At 43.9% G+C, this 23,891-nt stretch overlaps 1 protein-coding gene across 1 annotated transcript in view; it reads left to right on the top strand.

Moving 5' to 3' along the window:
- The window catches only part of ACRBP (acrosin binding protein), a 182,940-nt gene that overhangs the window by 40,692 nt on the left and 118,357 nt on the right, over positions 1-23,891 (top strand). The window contains exon 3 of the mRNA XM_078652948.1: positions 414-3,360. Coding sequence (XP_078509074.1) covers positions 414-3,360 — 2,947 coding nt within the window. The remainder of the gene's footprint in view (positions 1-413; positions 3,361-23,891) is intronic.

Below are 23,891 nucleotides of genomic sequence, written 5' to 3'. Positions count from 1 at the left end.
ACCAATATGCCTGCCATGTGGCCCAGTACGTCTACTTCCTGCGCACAAATTACAACAAAACACCCACCCTGCATTCTTTTTCAACACTGCTGCAATATGGGCCCCTGTAACAAAAGCAGCAGCAGTGATTCTCATTACCTCTATCTGTGCACATTAAACCACATCTATGTCTGACCTTCCTTTGACTCTCTGACCTTCTGACTCACTTTTCTTTCTCTTTTCCTTCTCTTTACCTCTTCTCTAAGCTACCATTGCCTGCCTCAATTTCCTTCTTCTCCTCAGTGACAAAGACCCATTTCCGGTGTCCTTACTCTCTCTCCCACTTCCTGTCATCCCTTCTTACTACTGTTCTGTCTTCCTTCATCCTGCCTGACCACCTTCATGTTTCCTGTTTTTCTTTATTTTTTTCCTAGAGGGTTGCGTGCCCCGCCGACCAGCACAGGGGTCTTGAGGATCTCGTTCAAAAGGTGGCGTTAGAGGCGCTGGCGCCTGATAACATCCAAATGCTGCCTTTTGAGAGGGAGAGACCCTTCGCACCCTCGCCATCGGCCCAAGACCTGGCCGATGTGATTGCCCACGCCGCAAACGAGGACTCTGCCACCAGGAACATCGAACTGGCGGCACACCTGGTGGCAGACCACTCATCAAAGGAAGGGTACCCGTGGAGGCGACATTGGGACAGTGACGATGTTCAAAAACACCATCAGCATCGGTCACTGGCCCGCTCGACCGACCCCCTGGGAACGACACACATCAGTACAGCCGTAGGAAAAACCACCGTCCACAGCGTGCTGATGCTGACGCAGGTCTCGGTGGCCGTTGGTCCGCTACTAACATCGAAGACGGACAACGGCGTAACATCTTCGCCGGACCTGCGCGTGTCCCAGGGGGAAATGGCCGAGAGCCGGCTGATGACGTCGTCACCAGGCCCACAGGACGCTCCACGGGGAAGTGCCCTTCCGAGGGGGCTGTTTGCAGAAGGAGAAGACCCCCGAACACCACCAGAGCCGGAGGCGACTTCAGAGATCTGGCCGGAGACATCACAGGAGGAGGCAGGGTTGCCGGTACCCGTGGGTACAAACATGTTGGCGGGAATACGGGCCAGAATGACACCACCCCCGGATGCGGAACACGGCCTACCAAGGAGCAGACTGCCTTTGGTTCCAGGTCGGGTGGTGACGCACGAGACACCTGCACGCGCCACACCCAAGACAACAACAATGCCGCTCCGAGCCGTGGACGCCAAGCTGAAGGCTGCAACAAAGGCGGGGCGCAGGACAATACAAATGCAGCCCACGCCTAAGCAAGCTCGGAAGACATCAGGCTTAGCTCTGGCTCACACCGCACAGGAGCCGCCACCAGCAAACACAGGTGGGCACAAGGCAGCGTGGCTGTCAGCGGTCCAATCAGGGGTCCCTCCTAAGAGGGCGCCCCACTTAGTGCCGATGGACCCCTTGCAAGTGCCATCACAGGGGGCGACACGCAAGGACGGATCTTGGCAAGAGACTGCAGAGCTGCCACTGCGAAGGAAACATCAAGAGGGGTTGGCAGCTCCTGGACTTCGAGGGAGGCGTGTGCTGGCACACAGGACCCCTGGTGGAAGTGTACAGACTGAAGGCATCTTTGGAAATGGAGTGAAGTATACGGTGAATGTGAAAGGGGCTGTCTCTAGGACGAAGGGTCACAGACACTACAATGGAGGAGTCGAGATAGTGGTAACAGCACAGCAGGATGCTATAAGGGAAGGATCTTTACGAGGCCTCCTGAAGACATCAAGGGCAATGGCCAATACTGTCGCACCGGTGACTGCTGGAAAATTAATTGAAGAAGAAGAAATGGAGGCAACTCAGGCAATCTCTCAAAGTGGAGCTACACTAGACATAAAGGTGATACAAGACATTGTGTTGCATCAGTTCAAGACGAGCCATAGAAAAGGACTGGAGTGGGCAGAGGAAGTGGCGAAGGAGATGGACAGTGTGCAAAGCCGCCTGGGAGACCCACACATGGCAGAGGTGATGGTGCACGAGGCCGCCAGTGAAGTCATGCAACAGGTGGCAGAGAACAAGAAGGGGGCGTTGCTAGGAGACAGTCCCGAGATGGAGGAGCCGCTTTCCGACATCTCAGCGCTAAATCGGGAAACGGAAGATGCTGAGCCAGAGACAAATAAGAAAGTGGGCCGTGTTAGAAGCCTAAAGGACGAAAACGAGGCCAGTGAGACGGGGGATACGAAGAATGAGGAAATGGTGGAGGCACGACAGGACACAGAAACAATACTTAATGAAAGGCCGAATATAAGAAACAAGGCAGTGAGGAAGGCTGCAGATATACAAGAGGAGGCAAATAAACAGGCTGCAGAAAAGTTGCATGCGAAGAAGGAAAGAGAAAGGGAGTTAGCACAGAATGGAATACATGAACTAGCAAGGGAAGCTGCCGACACAGAAAAGAAAGGCTCTGAAAAGTTGGAATTTCAGGAAATAAAAGTGATTACAAAGACGAAGAAGATGATAAATATAGCACGTGCTAAAAAAAGAGTGAAGGCAGCAGAAAAGGAGACGCATGCTGTTAAGACATTAACAACAATAGCGTTGAGCGAAGAAAAAATGGATGCCTCGGGCCAAAAAATAAAGGGCACCAAAAAAAAGGTCTGTACTCTTTTAGCTAAGGCGGCAGCAAAGAAAAGACCGCAAGACACACAAGGAGTGGAAGAGGTGGCAATGGCAGACATGAAAGACTCTGAAGCTGCAGAACAAGAGGCAATGAAGCTGACAGCTGTCAAAGCAATACAAGACATGGAATTGTGGTTGAAAACAATGAAAGCGGAGGAGGCGGGGAAGATGGAAGAGCAAGACATAGAGGAGGAGGCAGGAAATGATACAGGAGAAACAACAAAGACCGAGGCAGGAGAGGAAGACGTGGGGCATTCCATGCACAAAAAACCAGAGGTGGAGGGGACAGGGAAAGGAAAACGACGCCTTGAAAGTAAGGCAGCGAAAAATGGACAGAACCAGGTGGCAAGCAGAGACAAACTGGATAAAGCGAAGGGTCTGGTGCAAAAGGCCAAATACAAAACCCCTCAGGAGAAAGAATTAATGAAGGAGCTTGGACAAAAGGTGAACTCTGAAAAGTACCCGACTGTGGCACCTAGATTAGGGCCAACAACAGATTTTGTAAAGAGGAGAAGGCAGCACTTGAAAGGGAAGATGAAGGAAGGAGCAGAGCAGGAGTCTTCTCTGGATACAAAGAAGAATAAAGAGAAGGCAGTAACGCCAGCGAAAGTGCCAATGGACACTGACAATGCAGTGTCAATAGAAACAGAACAGAAAGAAGCTCATGATCACAGCAAGACCATAAAGAAGACCGGTGAGTGATTTATTTCATGTGGTATGTTGCAGCATGGCCAGCTGAACGAGAATGAAGTGGATGGAGGAACTCAAGTTTAAAAGCATAGAAAATCTGAAGTGGTTGTTTGGACGGGTGAGTTGGTGTCTGTGTGACTGCCTTATGTTCTCTGGTTTCTACGGGAAACGTCGTTTACAACGCGGTCGTTACATCGCGATGCCATTACATCGCGGTTTTTAGAACGCAAGTCGTTACAACGACTTGCGCTGGATGGCGCTCTAGGACAAGGAATAGTATAATTTACTATCCAACACCTTCCCTACTGTATGTAGACTGGAGTTGGAATAGTAAATTATACTACTCCTAAGCCCAGCGTCCTCCAATGCAAGTCGTTGCAACGACTTGCGTTGTAAAAACCGCGATGTAACGGTATGCGATCTATTAGCATGCGTTGTAATGTCATACAACCGTTTCTACATTGTGGGGCTTTGTCTTTGTGTCAAGTTTCTTACCTGTCTGATTATCGTCTCTCACTCGTAACTAATTTGCGAGTTTGGGAAGCAAAGGGCGTGCACAGCACATATGAATACTAAAGTGCACCATTAAAAAAAATGAATTTCTCAATCCCATCTGTCCCACATGCTCAGTAAATGAATACTAAGGGCCCGATTCACAGAACTAACTTAAGACAAAATCCTAAACTTAACTACTTTCGGTATTCACAGAAGTTAGGATTTTGTCTTAAGTTTGTTTTAAGACAAACTTAAGACAGACCTAATACAGACTTAAGACAAAATCCTAACTTAAGTCTGTCTTAAGTTTGTCTTAAGACAAACTTAAGACAAAATCCTAACTTCTGTGAATACCAAAAGTAGTAAGTTTAGGATTTTGTCTTAAGTTAGTTCTGTGAATCGGGCCCTAAGATCGCCATTACATGCAATCACACTCAACCATTGTATGCGCAGAGGTCCTAAACAATGGCCGTAATGCTGTCATTACACCAAACTGGGGCACGTCACAACTATGGATGCACATTAATTACGGACTGCAATACTATTGAAACAATAATGTAACCCAGATTGCATATGACAATTGTAACTGCATAAGATATGTCCTTTGTTAACCTACAAAAAACGAATAAAATAAAAAAAATTAAAAATGAGAAAAAAAGAATTGCACTGAAAAAAACTGTGTTATGGTTCTGGCTCAAACACATAAAAGCAAGGTAATTTACCAGCTAATGTTTATCTACGCTAATGCTGATAGACTACGAGAAGTTCTGGCCCTGCAGTGCTTGGCTGATAGCCACAGGGTTGGGAAATAAATGCATCCTAAAAGAGCAATGAAATTCACTGAAAAAAAACAATCTAAACACAACAAACAATTGAAATACACCAATGGTGGTTAACAGAGAGCACAACGCATGCCATAACTCGTGCCATGCTCTGAACGTACTGTGAAAGGTGTGCTCAGAACAACCACTATCCTAGAAAACAGAATCCTGAAAATAAGATGGCTGACAAGTGTAAATATTAATAAGGAATACATAAAGGTCACAACAAAAACGACTGTGTAGAACCTAGTCAGAAGAACGCGTCAAAGTAGATGACCATCCTGAAAGAATTCATGTGCTAATTGGATTAGCAATGAGCCAGAGTCTTATCGCAGATAGAGTCAGCAATCTGGCAGGCCTTCAATCACGTACAGGTTAGTTGGCCCATCTGAAATGTGGTTTTTAGAGGTTACTCCTGAGAAAGTGGGTAGGATCACAGAAGAAAACACTCAAGGCCCAGGAGTTCCCCAGCATCATTCAGTAAGGGAAGTGCTCAAGACCTGGCCAGAATACTTGCAAAGCAAATGAATTAATCAATTGCAGGGCTCGAAAAATCAAAAAAATTGTACTAGTCCTGCAGGACTAGTACCTTGAAAAATCTCCTCGACCGAACTCCAACCTACTTGAACTCAGTCTCTGAAAGCGGAGCAAATGTGACAAAATAGCAAGATTTAAAGGCATCTTTATTGCTCTTTACCTTTGTGAGCAATAAAAATACCTTTAAATGTTGTTATCTTGCCATATTTGTTCCGTTTTTACAGACAGGGGACAAAAGTTAGTTTGTCTTCCTACTCGCTTTAAAGGGCGACTTGCGCTAGTGGCGCTGGACTTAGGAATAGTATGATTTACTATTCCAACTCCAGCCCACGTAACAGTGGAAAATCAGGAGTTGGTCTGGATGGGTAAAATGAGAAATCTTGATGGAAAACCACCAAAGATAGCCTGCGTGCGCGTCTTTGAGAATGGTTAAATGTACAGCACCCAAATATAAGGGACTGCTTAAAATGTAAACCTGACAAATAATTTTAAATAAAGTATATTTTTTACAAAAAAAATCTGTTTTGCCCCATAAAAAAGATAATAATAAAATGCCAGGACGCTCCTTGGCTGGAGTATCTGTGCGCACAATAAATAGACGTAACATAACATAACATAACATAACAATTAACCTTTTACCGCAGCAGTAAGTCATGCCGAGCCCGTCTGAAAAAGATGGGGCTAAAAGAGTGCCCACCCCGCGAAACAGCCAAGTCATCCTGGCACTGCCAGCGAGGCAGAGGCTTCAGCCGCTGGTGCAGCCACAAAGTCGGGGCGCCTCGGCTCACTCAGACGCCACCGCCCCCCAACTTCAAAGTGCGTGCTCAGACCGAATTACACACGGGCGTAGGCGCTTCATTTTACACGTTCGTGGTTTGGTGGGCGGGGGGTAATCAAAGAATGAACACTGGAGCTCGAGAGTCACAAGACGGGCAGCGTGAGGCGAACCCATCGTTCAATAATAATCAGTGCCGAAATGACCAGGATGCAACGAGGGGCAGGCACCCCTGAGCCGGAAACAAAGGCTGCGCCGTTAAAGGAGGCAGCCTGGCTCTCACTCGCGGGGCACCGGGAGGGTGGGCATGCAAGGCACTAAGTTAGGCAGTGAGCGGCGCCACTCATTCAAGCACTACAGAGAGGGGGAACGCAATGCCAGTGAGACGGGAGGGAGTGCAGTGTGTGAAGGTGAGGTCACTTGGGGCCATATGTATCATACTTCCGTTTAGCGAATTCCAAATAGCGAATTTTAAGGAATCGCTATTTGGAATTCGCAAAACGGTATGTATGTACAAAATCGCTATTTAATAGCGATTCCTTACCATTCCTAATTTGCGATTAGCAAATTGCTAATCGCAAATTACCTATTCATTTCTATGGGCCAGGAGGCCCATAGGAATGAAGGGGCAATTTGCGATTAGCAATTAGCTGATCGCAAATTAGGAATTTTTTCAAGGGTGCAGGGGTGTCTCAAGAACACCCTGCTGCACCCCTGAAAAAGACATTTGGGGGCTTATGGCGCACATACATGCCCTAAGGGCATGTATACGCGTCATATGGCACCTTTTGTTTTTTGGAAAAAAGATTTTTGAAAATAATTCGCAAATTACCACCAACTAGAAGTTGGTGGTAATTTGCGATTCCTTAATGGCATTTTTTGAATATTTTTTGTTTGATACATTGCATTTAAGGTATCGCAAAATTTGCGATTCCTTAAGTGCAATCGCAAAATAAGGAATTGCAAATTTTGCTATTCCTTATTTTGCATCAAACCTGTTTGATACATACCATTTGTCTAATTAGCATTCAATTTCGGCCTTTGCGAATGCTAATTAGCTTGATACATATGGCCCTTGGAGGCGAGAGAGGAGACATCTGAGCTTGAGATGGTGCAGACTGCAGTGAGGGGATGTCTGACCTAGTCCCGTAGAAGGGGTAGATAAAGGAGGAAAGAGGTGCAGGAGCGAAGGGGCATCGAACAAGTGACTGGAAGGTATTGCAGCCAATGGATGTCTGAGATGTTACTGTCGTGTATTTCTATAGGTTCTGAATCGATCCCCCTATTCCTGACCCTATTCTGGTGAAACTACCTAGCTAGTTAACTAACAGTCAGCCCATGAGGCAAGAAAACCCCCATGATGCAGATACCGTTATCTGACGCAGTCACACTACGGCACAGGAACGTGTTATCTGATTAGGTCATAACGCTTGAGATCTAATTAGACAAGCGACATTCCTCCAGCCCCTGATAAGGCATACGACGTTCTCATAACAAATCAAACCTATGACAACCTGGATAATCCGTGCGGCCATTGTTCTGATTTCACAGAGAACTTTAGTAAAGAATGTGCTAACGAGCAAGTCGTATGACATCTTTATTGACGTACCTATGTCCATCCTTACGTCAATCCCGGCACCTTTAAGGTATAAATATTGCCGACCTTGCCCTATGCAAACACACGCGTGGTGACAAGACGGAGCAGCCATACTTGCCGAAGCCGAGAGCAGAAGCAGACCCCGCTGGCAGCAGCCCCGCCTTCCTGACGCGCTGAGAGACGCGCTGCTATCTCAAGCCGAGAGACCCAGCACCGGCGCTTCCGGGTAGCCCTCACAGGCAGCCTGGAATATCGAGAGCAGAGAAAGAGATACCATTCCTCATTCATCCTAAATTCCAGGTACAGAACTGAATAACCCCTCACAGAGAATTCTTTAGTTATTCACTTGGCAAAAACAAACTTAACTTAAACTGTAACTTTCTATTCCCGCCCACGCATTAGACTTAGGTCAGGTACACGGGGTAGGCGTATTTAGAAACACCAGTTGAGTACGTTTAGTCAAATGTATATGTGTATGTAAATATATTTTAATCATTTTAAACATCATATGGCTCAGAAACCATATCAATGTTTTTACAGTATTATTTTATACTATTGCTTCTAATGTATGCACTTTACTTAACTATAAGTATTGCAATAATATCGATCCATTTCTCTTGTACGAGAAAAGAGACTGATCAATAAATAACATCTTTTATTGAACACGCCCGTCTCTTCCTTTTCTCTACATTCTGATGAGACTAAGAATGCACGTACTGACTGAGTAAAATAATTGCCTTGTGCTCACACGACTCTTGAGATTGACTCTTGATTAGGGGAGAGCAAAGTTGTCATGTTCTATGGTTGTCAGAAACTAAATCCCTTCTTGTCTAATCAGGGAAGTTAATCCTTCCTTGAACATTCGAGAAAGTTTCTAGCGAACTCTGAGCTTAGCTGGCAAACCCAAAAATTAAGTCTAGTATCGACAGTAGTAGACCTAGTTAACGTCTGGCCTAGGCCTTTACTGCTGTAGGTACTATTCCAATGCGCAGAGCCTATTGGGAAAATAGGAGCTACACTACATGGCGCCCAACGCGTTTGGAAAGGGCGATAAAACTAACGTAAGACATTTAGAGTAACTCAGTCGTGCTTTCTCACTCAGACCCCTTTTCCCAAATACTCCAAAGACGTCTGGAGTGGGTGAAAGGTTATTATATCCTCCAAAACCTCGCAGGAGGGAACTCCTATGTATGGTTCTTGGTCTAGTCAACGTTGAAGGATAAAACAGTTCCAGAATATTGTGCATCTAATCTCTGTTTCCATAAGAAACCTGATCTGCAAATAAAAATAATACCATCCTGTCAGTAAAATGGGAGACAGTGATGGAGAAAGAGAGGCAATTAGATTAGCTACTGAAATAGCAGATGCTGATGCTACCATGCAAGCAGCAGACGCGGACATAATACTCATTCCGGTCATTAAAAGGAGATCTATAACCTTAAAACTTATAGAAAATGGACTGACACCTAGAGGTGGCACAGTCATATTCGTAATTGAGGCACACGAATATCGGCAGACAGAGGTATACTATACATGGATACATTTTCCAGCAGCAAATGCTGTAACAAAGTACTTCCACTATTACAAAGTAGAGGAACCTCCTGAAACGTACACTCCTTTCGAGGAGGTGGAAGTACCACTCAAATTCCAAGAGCATTTGCTCTTATTTGATGGCGCCCTAATACATAACAATCACATTACAAGGCTCGGTCCTTTAGGAAGACCAGGAGCAACGTGGCCGGTCTTAGCCGGATACACACCACATCCAGACATCGAAAGAATGCCTGCAGCAGAGCTATTAATACAGCTAAAACAACTACTAAAAATTCATAGACAATTAGTTCAGTATGTAATGCGGACTTCAACAATTCAGCCAGCGATTAAACTTCCACAGCTGACCCCTCACCAGGGGAACACAAATAAAATTACACCACAGAACATCCAATCCTGCCTAGGTAAAGTTCCAGCTAAACGGGAACAAATACCATTCTGGTTGGCACAGAAAATTACCCAAATAGAGGCGGTGTTTCCTGACACCACCCCATTGGAAAAACACAGGATTCTGACTATATGTCTCCCAATGGGAATCGCACCACACATTGAGGACTGTGACACTTGGGGTACAGTCTTTGCTTCCATCTACACAAAAACGCACGGTGTTCCATCCATTTCGGTAATACCAGATGTGCTAAAACAAATTCAAGATGAATACGGTCCAGAACCTGCTTTAACTCTTGGTATGAAATTACTGAAAGACTTCAAGCAGGTCTCGGCTATATTACTAGCCAACATAAAAGGTGAAGCAGCAAACGTGGCGATCCGCCAGAGGTTCAAAGAGACAGATATAGCAGACCAACCAGCTGAAATTGCCAGAATCATAGAAAAATCCTATGAAGAACTAGGCAGAGATAGTCTAGGTGGAATACCAGTAAAACCGCAACTGACTACAAGTCCAGAAAAAATGTTTTTTAATAATAATAATAATTCACCAAAAAAGAACTGGGATGGAAATAAACAATCCAATCCTAAAGAAAAGAAATTCCAGTCCAGAGGAAGGTCTCCTAGGCGAAGAGAGAAATCTCCAAACCCGAGACAAAGGTCACCCCAGAGTGACCCCTCTGGGAATAGATATAACCTTAGAAATATGGATAATATTAAAAAACCTGATAGATATCAAGACATTGATACACGTCCCTCTCAATCTTTTCAGAATTCCTCGCAGAAATCGGAAAGAAGAGGACGATCAGAAGAGCACGCCAAGTCCAAAGACAAGGAACCTGCTCAACTGAAAAAGAAATCACAATTTCCAAAAAAGAAGGTAGCCAGTATCAAGGTAGTTAACAATGCCGAGAATACTGAGGACACAACTGAAAAACGGAGAGTGGGCTCAGACAATGCTAGACAGCGCAGCAGAGGTGAGCATAGCTCGCAAAGTCCTTATGAATCATCTGGAGACAGTGGACACGAATGAATACCTTCAAGTGGAAACTGCAGATACCAGAGTTAGCAAGCCCCACAAAATATACGAGATAACATTACGTATAGAGGGAGATAAGACTAGGAAAATTAGGGGACTATTTTGGGATAACCTCTCCAAAGTCTATGAAATCCTTCTAGCTGAAAAAGACTGGCCACCAGAGTTTGTCAGGGAGTGCCCTCATGGCGAAGAAGTAATTATGCCTGCCTTCTCGAATCAAATACCGATTCATAAAAAATATACACTTGCTAGAAAGTGGGCAGTGGCCTTAGCACCTGCTTTATATAAAAATCATGTAGGATGGGATGAGGATTCTCCTCCTCACAAAGTCCAGTTAAAATCACAACCAACTGCACAAAGGCAGTACCCAATTAAGCAAGAAGCTAAAAAACAAGTAAATGAAATACTAGATCAGCTAGAATACCAGGGGGTGATTGAAACTTGCACCTCACAAATGAACAATCCTTTGTTTCCGGTCGCCAAACCAGACAACTCATATCGTCTAGTTTTGGATTACCGACACCTTAACACATGTTGCAAAACCTTTGCAGTGCAAAACTCACACAGTGCTGCACTAATGAATAACATAGTGCGCAAAAAATACAAAACAACCTTGGACATCTCCAATGGATTCTTTTGTCAAAACATAGCACCAGAGAGCAGATATTTAACAGCTTTCTCAGTAAATGGCACTCAAAAACAATTCTGTCGGTTAGCCCAGGGGTACAAGAACAGCCCGGGGGTATTCTCAGCGAGAGTAACAGAATTACTACAACTATATGATGATGAAGCATTATCTTATGTCGATGACATTTACTTAACAGATGATGACTTGGAGACTCACTTGAAAAGAGTGAACACCATAATACTTGGTTTCGCTGCAGAGGGTTACAAATTCAACTTCAAAAAGTCCAGAATTGCCCATCTGACGGTCCTATTCTTAGGATATGAGTTATCAAGTGAAGGTAAAAGCCTGGCAGACAATTTCCTAGAGAAATGTGCCGTAATCCAAGCTCCTAAAACACTAAAAAACCTACAGTCAATTCTAGGCTTCCTAAATTTCGGAAGAACATATATTGCAAATTACGCAGAAAGGGTCAAACCCCTTTATGATCTAATTAAACCAGACTTTAAAAGATCCAGTTGGACTCAAGCACACACAGAAATTTTGAGATCCTTACAAACAGACATGCTAATTAAAACAAAATTAGAAACCCGTGATAATACACGCAACCTTGTGATCCGAGTCATCCCAGGGAAATGCGGATTCACATACCTAACCTCTAATGAGGGAGATAAGGTACCAATTGCATTCAAATCACACTTGTACACTAAGGCTGAAATGAAATTTAGCCCAACGGAAAAAATTCTTACAGCAACACAGACAGCTATAGCAAAAGAACGAGCCCTGGCACAAGGTAAACGAATAGTAATCGTGACACCAATACCAGCCTTAGAGGCGGTAACAAAGGCAAGCATTCCAAATGCTAAAGCACTCCATCCGAGATGGATACAATGGGCTAACTCTCTTGCTGCAACAGACGTGGTGTACGAATTTGATCCTTACTTAAAAACACAAGAATTTCTCCAATATGAATTTGAATGTCCTCCGCCAACCGAAATTCTGCCTCTAGAACACTACGGCTGTATAATATATACAGACGGATCCGCACAACCCGCAGTAGGGGGTAAACAAGCTTACAGTGCTGCGTGCGCGATTGTTAAAGGTCGTTGGCACGAAGGGAAATTTAAACCAACCCTCACTAAAACACAATCTCTAGGAGATTGCACAGCTCAGCGAGCTGAACTACTAGCATTCAAGATGGCGCTTGAAAATACCGATCGAGAATTCCCCACACTTATAGTGTGCGATTCGTATTATTGCGTTCAGTCTTATAATGAATACTTGCAGATCTGGCTTCAGAACGGTTTCAAGGATGCGAAAGGTGGCACAATCAAGCATAAAATGCTCTGGGAACAAGTAGCTCTTTTACAAAAAGAACTACCAAAGACTCACGTGATACATACACTGAGTCATCAACGTGATGGCGTTCACGTTGCAGGGAATTCATTGGCTGATGAGGCCGCGAAAGCAGCTGTGCAAACGGCTTCCGTAGCAGCCGTCACCCGGTCAAAAACAAAAATAGACAGCGAAATATTACAAGCTGTCAGCGCTTCAGAAAAGGATTCGATAGAACCACTCCCTAAAGGCTTTCCAGTAAAATACTCATACATAACTGATGAAAACAATGTTCCTTTTGCTCGAATCCCTGGAGTGGGGGATAGGGCAATTCCAAACATGGAACACAGATTAGGACTAATAATAGCGGCACACGAAGGGCTTGCTTCTACCCATGCTGGCGTCTCAGCCACAGTATCATTATTAAAACAGAGATACTGGTGGCCACAAATGAGAAGACAAACAAGGAACTATGTTCTAGCATGTGAAATATGTCAAAAAATGAAAGTATCAACTGTGAGACGTCCAGCACAGACGCCCCTTCTAATCTCGGATAAACCATTAGCATGTGTTTATCTAGACCACTGCGGTCCCTTACAAAGGGATGGTAACTATAAATATATCTTGGTCGCAGTGGACTCATGCACGAGATTCATATGGATGTGGCCCCAGCGAACGGCTGACGCCAGAACTGTTATAAAAGATTTGCGGGTCTTTATCGGCACATACGCAATTGGCATTCTGCATTCGGACAATGGTCCTGCTTTTAGCTCTTGGGCTTATAAGGAGGCCATGGTCAGCATGGGCGTGCAATTGCGGTACTCTTGTCCATTTCACCCTGAGGGGAACGGAATTGTTGAAAGAAAAAACCGTGACATAAAGCAATCTATAACGGCAAAGGTATTAGGTTCGGGAGCTGGGTGGGTCAAACATCTAATAAGTGTCCAACGTAGTCTAAATAACTTGCCAAGAAATTCTCTGAAGGGATTCAGTCCGTACGAATTATTATTCGGAACTAGGATGTTGATCTCTGACCTTGATAGTCAGACTTCAGTGGTAATAGAAAAAACCTTTGATGTCAAAGACCGTTTGGCTATTTTGCAGGACTTAAACAAAACAAGAAAAGACCTGAGCAACATACAGTTGAAACAACAGCCAACGACCACTGAAGATTCACCACCTGTCCCAGCAAGACCTGTCTGGATTCCAAAAGTCGGGGATCTAGTCAGGGAGAAGATCGCGGTAAAGAAGGAATTTGGGCCTTCTTACAGAAAAGCAGTTCCTGTCTTGTCTGTCAACGGGACAAGATCAGTTGTACTACCGCCACTTGCTGGAAAAAAGGAGAACCGAGTTGTATCCATCGACCTGGTGAAACCACAACATGTGGCCGATAACAAACAGTAGGCCAAGTGGACTCCCAATAAGTAGCAGAACACCAAGGTTTGCTACCAGTACAGAGGTCCTAACAAAGAGGCTCATCACATTCGAAACGCCTAAAGAAGAACAACAAGGACTATGCAACAATGCAATAGAACTCAGACCTCTGAAAACCCAAATAAAGACATTTAGCAGAGACACACCAATCTACAATGAAGTTCCAAGTGAAAATGCAAGAAACAAAAATCCTGAACCAATTGGAACAATTGACAGAACTGCATCTGGTTACTTCATCAACTTCGATGATTCCTCTGAAGGTTTCAGCGAACAAAAGACACAGCCATCATCAAAATCCTTTAAAGACAAAGCTAAGGAACTTTTGAAACAACTGAAAGAAACATATCTGGTTACTCCATGGATTGAATTTTGGGTGGGTTTTGGTGCATTTATCCTCATACTTTGGCTCATCATGGTATTTACCTTGGGACGCTTCATTGAGGGAAAATATGCTAAAATGGACACAGCAAGTCAGAACATCAACTTGGTCCTCAAACCACACACATCTTCACACGTCGAGAAACGAGAACTTTCTTCAGAACTTTCTTCAGCCAACTTCACAGCAATTCCAATACCTGGTGGGGTAGCCTGGGACAACACTGACTATGAAATTTATGGTCCGGTCGAGATCCTGAAATATCCACACCAAATCAAGATCTCCTTGAGTGATTTTGCAAAACCAAACTCATTTGCTGATGATTGGGACTTTGAAAGTATAAACAATATGATGTCTGACTTAGTAATGTCTGCTAAATTATAATCAATGGGAACATTGTGCTACACCTCCAAAAGGGAGCTCTAGAACCGTGTATGACAAATATTCATACTTTCAAGGTTTTAACACTAGTAATGCTGAAACATTTTATTATAAATTGTCAAACAAGACAGGGATGAAAACCATGATAACCAACACAAAATTGATATATTCAGATTCATTCTTTGAAAAAATGAATACTTTTGGATTTGATTATTGGGACAAAAATGTTGATTTGAAAAGTGTTTGGGGTACAAAAGAATGGCAAGTACAGGGTTTAGAAGCTTTGTTTAGAGCCTGCATGATCCCAGAACAAATGATATTTTTAAATGACACTGTTCAACAAACCACCTGTCTTGGCTTAGCCAAAATCAAAGATTTAAATAACCCGTCTATTCCAAAGCCAACAATGTTTAGCAATAACTCTGATACAGATGAAGAAATAGACATAAACCATATACTTAACCAAAACAGAACACATCCTGATTGGAAACAATGGTTGATCTGGCCCACAGATACAAATCACTGTCAAGATAGATTCCCGAATAAAACACAGGGTTTCAAAATGACCAGGCCAGACCCTAGATATCCCCAAAGACATCACCCAGGGATAATAACAACCTACAGTGTGGGCAAATTATGCCTTCAATGGCTACAAACTTCCACACTGCCTGAAATTAAGCAACACCTAACTTTACTTACTGATGGTGCTGACTTGCGTGATTTCATACTGGGACCACGCAAACAGCGTCAAAAGCGTTTCATAGCAGCCTCTGTATATGCAGCATACAATGAGGCCTGGAAGGTTACTCAAATTGAAACAGCAGAAAGAATACGGGAAATTGACCGTATTAATTTGGAAAAATCACTTTCTGTAGTGGACAATGGGTTAATGACTCTGTCCTCCAGAATTTTTTCATTGGACAGCATTGTGTCTTCAGCAATCGATATATTATCGCAAGACTTACTGTTATTACAACATGGACAGTCACAATTGCGTTCCATTGTACAGCTTGGCTGGACGTTACAAAATCTGCGTTCAGGCTATGTGCCTTGGCGTTTAATCAACACAACGTCACTATTCCAAATCTTTAACCTTACTGATAGACAAATCGGTATGGCGCAGAAGGGTGCTGATTATACAATCTTGAGCATTGAAAAACTAGAAAGATTACCAATGACAATGTCAGAACGACCTGTCAGTGAATGGATAATCCACGGAATCATAAATATTCCAATCTCAACCTTCAGGTTTCAATACTGCCAAAAATATATACAGGCTGGCATGTACGAGAAATTGGGAAAGGGGTACCTTACAACAACTTGGAACCTGCCCTATTCACATGCATGTGTCAGTAATAAAGGACAGAAAGTGTTTCTTAGTGGCAACAATTGTGCTATGTCACTAAGCGGCACGCTTCTGTGTAACGGAATTAGTTTGCATGGAGCCTGTGAAGGGAATTCATACAACCTTTCATGTCACCAACAAGGCGCACCTGCAACTGAAATAGAACCATTCTTTCAAAGACTCTATAATGGGAGTTACATTCTTATTGTAGACCGCAGATGTTGTAGTCTTATGCCCGGGACTCCTTATCTCGTCACTACGACGGCGAAGGTCAAGTGCTGTGGACGTTCTTTGTTCCCCAGCTCCTTTCCAGACAGGGAGGCAAGGGCATGGCCCGGTTTGAAAATTACTTCTATTCGAATAGATACTTTAAGCAGAATGAAAACAGTGCTTCTTCAGACGCCTACAAGGCTCACGTCATCTAAAGAAACGTATGATCTACAAGTCGCAAGGACGACTGCAGAGATACATACATTATTATCAACTAATTCCCCCGTACATTTCGCGGAAATCCTGAGCGAAATCTTAAATATTTCTGATACCACTGGGGTCTCAAAGGTATTTAAGACAGTATTTTCGATGGCATTAACACCATTCAAAGCCATACTGGGTATTTTTCCAGATTTCGTCCATTCGATTTTTGGCGGACTTCCCCTGATCCTGGGACTAATTGCAGGAATCCTATTCTTAGTCCTTATTTTTCGTTATGGCAACCCATGTCACAGATCAAACTCTCGCGACAATGGAAGATACGATCCTAGCCATTGGATACCGGGACCGGATATCAAAAATCCTGGGACTCTCCCGGCTTAGAGACCTAAACATGACTTGGTTTCTATCATTTCGACCAATGTGGCAAAGGTGTGTTTTACCTGTACTAAGGTGTCTGCTATGCGGAGAAGAATGCGTGTTAGACACCTGTCTGACGCTACAATCGGATGCTCCGGTGGATGCAGATACACTGTTGGTTCCTACCAAGGTTCACGCACTGTGCTGCCCTCAAAGGCTGCCAATTCTGATGACGGCATTCCTGGAATCTTCACCACTACGATTGAAGGGTAGTGAAGTTCGAGATGAAAGCAGCATCGAACAGGTACGACCTTCTGTCAGCAATGCAAATCAGAATGTCAATGGAGACAATCATGCGCACGAATGCATGGTTACCCCTATTTCAGACTTAGTGGAACTTTCCCATGAAGCTGTTGACAGTTTTTTCGAAAGCCTGAATGATATGATGTTCTCTCCGGAACAGAAATAGAGACTTTTGAGTAAACTCGCACACGGCGTTCCCTGAATTCGGCCTTCAACTTTAAAAATAAAGTCACATGAACAATTACAATCCAGTTCACGGACAGCAACTTTTTTCAGCAAGCCCTTAAAAAATGTTTCTATATATTTTTTCCCCGGGACACTGATCTTCTGCTTAAAGTAAGAAACTATTCCTAGAGAACTAAGATTTCTATTTTAGATACTTTATATAGACTTTAGCTGCCCGCTGGTATGTTCACAAATATTTTATTATGTGATGAAATGGTCTCGACCTTCCTTTCTGTATAGCTATATTAAGAGCCATTTCATGTGTATTTCTCATATACCAAAAAGCAATAATGCATAACAATGCGTGTTTAATTTTGCATTTAATTCATAGCTTAAGTGCATACAATATATATGACTGCAATTTTTCAGTATATTTGAAAATTTCAAAATGCATTTATGTATTTTGGGGTGGTAAGGTTTACACTATACTCTATAGTATGTTGTACTATGTTATACTATGCATAGATTAGTAGATATGACCATAGTTAGCGTGGAGTGGGTGTCGTGTATTTCTATAGGTTCTGAATCGATCCCCCTATTCCTGACCCTATTCTGGTTAAACTACCTAGCTAGTTAACTAACAGTCAGCCCATGAGGCAAGAATACCCCCATGATGCAGATACCGTTATCTGACGCAGTCACACTACGGCACAGGAACGTGTTATCTGATTAGGTCATAACGCTTGAGATCTAATTAGACAAGCGACATTCCTCCAGCCCCTGATAAGGCATACGACGTTCTCATAACAAATCAAACCTATGACAACCTGGCGGCCATTGTTCTGATTTCACAGAGAACTTTAGTAAAGAATGTGCTAACGAGCAAGTCGTATGACATCTTTATTGACGTACCTATGTCCATCCTTACGTCAATCCCGGCACCTTTAAGGTATAAATATTGCCGACCTTGCCCTATGCAAACACACGCGTGGTGACAAGACGGAGCAGCCATACTTGCCGAAGCCGAGAGCAGAAGCAGACCCCGCTGGCAGCAGCCCCGCCTTCCTGACGCGCTGAGAGACGCGCTGCTATCTCAAGCCGAGAGACCCAGCACCGGCGCTTCCGGGTAGCCCTCGCAGGCAGCCTGGAATATCGAGAGCAGAGAAAGAGATACCATTCCTCATTCATCCTAAATTCCAGGTACAGAACTGAATAACCCCTCACAGAGAATTCTTTAGTTATTCACTTGGCAAAAACAAACTTAACTTAAACTGTAACTTTCTATTCCCGCCCACGCATTAGACTTAGGTCAGGTACACGGGGTAGGCGTATTTAGAAACACCAGTTGAGTACGTTTAGTCAAATGTATATGTGTATGTAAATATATTTTAATCATTTTAAACATCATATGGCTCAGAAACCATATCAATGTTTTTACAGTATTATTTTATACTATTGCTTCTAATGTATGCACTTTACTTAACTATAAGTATTGCAATAATATCGATCCATTTCTCTTGTACGAGAAAAGAGACTGATCAATAAATAACATCTTTTATTGAACACGCCCGTCTCTTCCTTTTCTCTACATTCTGATGAGACTAAGAATGCACGTACTGACTGAGTAAAATAATTGCCTTGTGCTCACACGACTCTTGAGATTGACTCTTGATTAGGGGAGAGCAAAGTTGTCATGTTCTATGGTTGTCAGAAACTAAATCCCTTCTTGTCTAATCAGGGAAGTTAATCCTTCCTTGAACATTCGAGAAAGTTTCTAGCGAACTCTGAGCTTAGCTGGCAAACCCAAAAATTAAGTCTAGTATCGACAGTAGTAGACCTAGTTAACGTCTGGCCTAGGCCTTTACTGCTGTAGGTACTATTCCAATGCGCAGAGCCTATTGGGAAAATAGGAGCTACACTACATTACGAGGACATGGTTTACACATAGAGCGGAAGCGAGGAGGTGTGTGGATTGACATGAGGGGAGGTTTCGACTAGCCAGCAGTTGAAGTGCATAAAAAAGTATGGGTACTGTGATCCTGAGTGCAATGTGGTCGGGTCAGTGACTGAGCAGGGTCAGTGACTGAGCAGCAGTCCCAGGCAAGTAGCTAAAAAAGAACATACAGCTAGATTCATCAAGCTCAATTGCGCTCGCAAAGGGCCAGATTCTGAGAGTGCAATTTTTGCATTTGGGATTCATCATCCCAAATGCATAATTCGCTAATAAAGAATTCGCACATTTGCGAGGAAATGCATTTAAGGAATCTCTATTTGAGATTCCTTAAATGCAATTCATTAACCATTTCTACATTGCGAATTCGCAATTTTTGGTCGCTATTTACCACGAAGTCTGACTTCGTGGTAAATAGCGAAAAAATAGAAAAAAGCACTTTAGAGCATTTTTCTCAATTGCATGTTACACACACACATGTCCTTTGGACATGTGTGTGCGCAACACCTGTGTAAATTTACATTTCAGGGGGGCTACAGGGTGTCTGTCCTTTGGACACCCTGGCACCCTTGAAATCGCAATCTTATTTGCGATTAGCTAATTGCTAATTGCAAATAAGGAATAACTCCCCATGCATTCCTATGGGCCTTTAGGCCCATAGGAATGAATGGGGAGTTATTCCTTATTTGTGATTAGCAATTAGCTAATCGCAAATAAGGAATCAGTGGGAATCGCAATAAATATTGCGATTCCTACATGAATCCCGTTTTGCGAGTCTGTAATAGCGATTCCTTATGAATCGCTATTATAGACTCGCAAAACGGGTCTTTCATGAATCTAGCTGATAGTGATCTGCAACTATTTTATGGGACTTTCGACTTCAGGTCGATACATAAAAAGCACTGTGGTATGCAAATCGTTATTTTAAAACGCCATTACCATATAAGTTGGGATGCTGAAAAATGTGTAAAGAGATTTAGCGTTTCAGATCAAATAAGTGCCTTCAATGCATTCATATTTTCAAGAACATGCCATCAGACTGTACCCATTGCAAACCTTTTTTATTTGTTTCCATTAGAAATACAGCTTTATCACCACAAAGCTTCAAATACCTCCCACCAATTAAACCAACATACTGCTCCCAAGCGGCGTTTAAGTCTGCTGATGAGCCAACTGCACACATTTACATTTATTTGAGGTAATAGGCAACATGACAAGGCTGTTTTTTTTTGTTTTCACAGTCTGCTTCTCCTCTGGCATCACAGTACAGGGGACCCTCATCCCTTTCATCCAGAGGCACCTCGAAGGTCAGAATTAACCATCCAGTGACAGTTGTTTCTTTAACCTCATGCGCGCTAGCGGTTTTCCCGCTGTGTGCTGAGTTTTTTCAAAACCCGCGTTACATGACGAGCTCAGCTCGTCATCAGCATACGACAGGCGTACCTCATGACGAGCTGAGCTCGTCATCAGCGTCGAAGGGGTTAACAAAAAGAACAGGGAACTGATTCAGTGAAAGTAAGAAAGATTAGGAACGTTGTACCAACTAGATCCTGCCCACTTCAACCATAGGGCCTAGTCACACAAAATGGGCTTCGAGGTGGTGTGGCGAGGCATGAGAGGGATGCCAGAGCTGAGGAGCAACACAAGCATTAGCTTGTTCATGGGTGTTCACTTACTCTGCAAACTTCACACAATCACACATTTAACATGGCTTTACTCTGCATTTGTTGAAGTGAACTTTGCTACATCCTACAACAAATACAGCTCATTGTTTTGAGCCTAGGGAACCAAGTGTGGGGTAGGACCTGTACCACTGCAAACTATTTTGAAGTGACATTCCATCCAAGAAGGGGTTCATGAGAACCCCATAGCATGTGAGGTTTCAAAGTAGCACATACATGCATTTCATACAAATGTATGGTGGAAAAAACAAGGTAAGAATTAAAGATGGGAGAAGTTTCCAAATAATATTGTAGACAGAAGAGTAGTATACTTGTCTGAAAATAAAAAATGGAGATCTATGTTAGGCTGAGATAGGCCTTTGGAAAATGCTGGGATGGATAGAGAAAACAACACAAAAATGTTGGGCTGGTGGCAGACAGACGTTTATGCAGATATTTTGGGATGAACAGGTGAAGCCATGGCCACACGGTCAGATGATGAATGAGGAAGGTGCATGACGACACTGAGCTGCTGATAGCAAATAGGCATTTTGAGGCAATGGGCAGATTTTGGGCCTTGGGAAAATGTTGAGCAGGCATTCAAGACAGAATGTCATGAGGACTGAGAGGATGCCGGGCAAGACCGATAAGGTGCAGCACACAGAGGACGTTGGGAAGACACCGTAATGGAGCAAAGGGTGGACGATGAGCTGGCAAGGGTAGGAAGTTGGATCAGCGATGAAGCAAAGAAATGATGTACAGCGCACGCAATGAGACGCTACATGCATGTTGATCGGGGCACGTAATGATAAAACAATACTGGGGCAAAAATCATAGGCTCATGAGTCAGAACAATGAAGTCAAGAGATGGTGCAAGTGTGTTCATGAGAGAAACAAGTTGGATAAACAAATACAGGAAAAACTCAACGACGAGAAGTTACAGTATGGGAGATGTGTGATCACAGTTGTGATAAAACAAGAAGGTAATGAAGATGGCGGTGTGTGTGTGTGGCTGTGTGTGTGTGTGTGGAGCTGTGTGTGGCTGTGTGTGGCAGTGTGTGTGGCTGTGTGTGTGGCTGTGTATGTCTGGCTGTGTGTGGCTGTGTGTGTGGCTGTATGTGTGTGGCTGTGTGTGTGTGTGTGTGTGGCTGTGTTTGTGTGGGGCTCTGTGTGTGGGGGGGCTCTGTGTGTGTGTGTGTGGGGCTCTCTGTGTGTGGGGATCTGTGTGTGTGGGTCTGTGTGTTTGTGTGTGGCATTTGCGAGAGATTAAGCTATTGGCATTGTAAATGACAATGCCATTTATTTATCTGTTTTCAAAACCAACACATAAATAAAAATGTTGTCATTTACAATGCCAATAGCTCTAACATTTGCAAAGGAGAGACCGTTGCATTGTAAAGGCTTGTTTCTTTGGCAGTGGGCTGAGAGGTATCTGTCAGTACCCTTTAGTTAAATCAATAGTAGACATTACCCTTGCTCCCCCTGGTCGTTCTACTAGCTTGGCTTGTCTACCTAGGGCATGGGGTAACTATCGAACTTGGAGTGGGCGTTTAGTTGACGAAAGTCTATTCAGAAGGGAAGACTGCTGTCTTGGGTTTGGGTACAAGTACTACCGGGAGAACCATTCACTCTAAGAAGGTTCAATGATACCGGCTTGTAGCATTGTTTCTACCTCTTGCTGTACGGCCTGTCGCCGGGCCGCAGGAATTCTATAGGGTCTTAGTTTTATTATCTTCCTACTTTCTGTTTTGATATCATGTTTTACTAGGTAAGTACGGCCAAGCATGCTAGAACACAATCCGGGATAGCGGTCTAAGAGGTTGTACAGCTGTTTTTTTTTTTTTTTAAACAAACGTTATTTGATTTTGCATAAATAATTATGTATCACATTTCAACATCAGAAATATTATCTCAGGAGGTACCGTCCGCTATTCTCTGCATGCTTCAATTGACTGAAAAGATGCCTTTAAGACAATAGGATTTTGGTCAACCCTCTCTGGAATTGTCAAATCGATTTACCCCCTTTGCCGCGATGATTGCTTGTGACAAGACTTGGTGGCTCCTCTGCATTGGATATAAAGAACCCTAATGTTCAGCAGGTTTTACCACGGCAAAGTCAGAGGTGTTTGGATGAACATGTTAACAACTTGATATCCTGGAACGTTGCAGGTCTAGCGAATAAGTTTACGGACCCGTTGTGGGTCGCATTTGTCAAGAAATTCTGTTTAATTTGTTTGCAGGAAACATGGTTGATGGACTGTAGTTTAATTTTAGAGGGATATAAGTCCTTTTTTGTTCCAGCATCTGCAGGCAGGCCAAAGGGTGGTCTTGTAATCTACATATCCTTAGTTGTCGCCTTCAGCCACTCCACCGGACTTCACTGGACCGACCACAGCTGAGTCCACTTCAGCTTCAGAAAAACCACCACCCACCACCACCCGCAACAGGTTCCTCACAGAAGCTGGAGCAAGATCACCGCCGACCAGCTCACCGCCTCCCTCATCCAGAACCCACCTGCCAGCACACCGGACCCCAACGAAGCAGCCCGCAACTTCACGCAGTGGCTGACCGCCTGCGCCGACGACCTCGCACCTCTGAAGAACCCTCCCAGCAAACCCAGAATCAAGAAGGCCCCCTGGTTCACCGACGAACTCAAGGACTCCAAGAAGACCTGCCGCACCCTCGAGAAAGCCTGGCTCCTCGACCGGACCACTGACAACATGACCGCCCTCAAACACGCGACCCGCAAGCACCACCACCTCATCCGCACCACCAAGAAGAAATCACTGAAGGATCGACTGGACAACAACGCCCACGGCAGCAAGGAACTCTTCAGCATCGTCAAGGAGTTCTCAAACCCCAGCACCGGCAACAACGACAACACCCCCTCACAAGATCTCTGTGACTCCCTCGCCTCGTTCTTCCACCGCAAGATTGCCGACATCCACAACAGCTTTGGCACACCATC

The sequence above is a fragment of the Lissotriton helveticus genome, chromosome 7, assembly GCF_964261635.1.
Source record: "Lissotriton helveticus chromosome 7, aLisHel1.1, whole genome shotgun sequence".
Classification (NCBI taxonomy): Eukaryota; Metazoa; Chordata; class Amphibia; order Caudata; family Salamandridae; genus Lissotriton; species Lissotriton helveticus.
The sequence above is the reverse complement of the archived record's forward strand: the minus strand, read 5'-3'. Positions and strand labels throughout refer to the sequence as shown.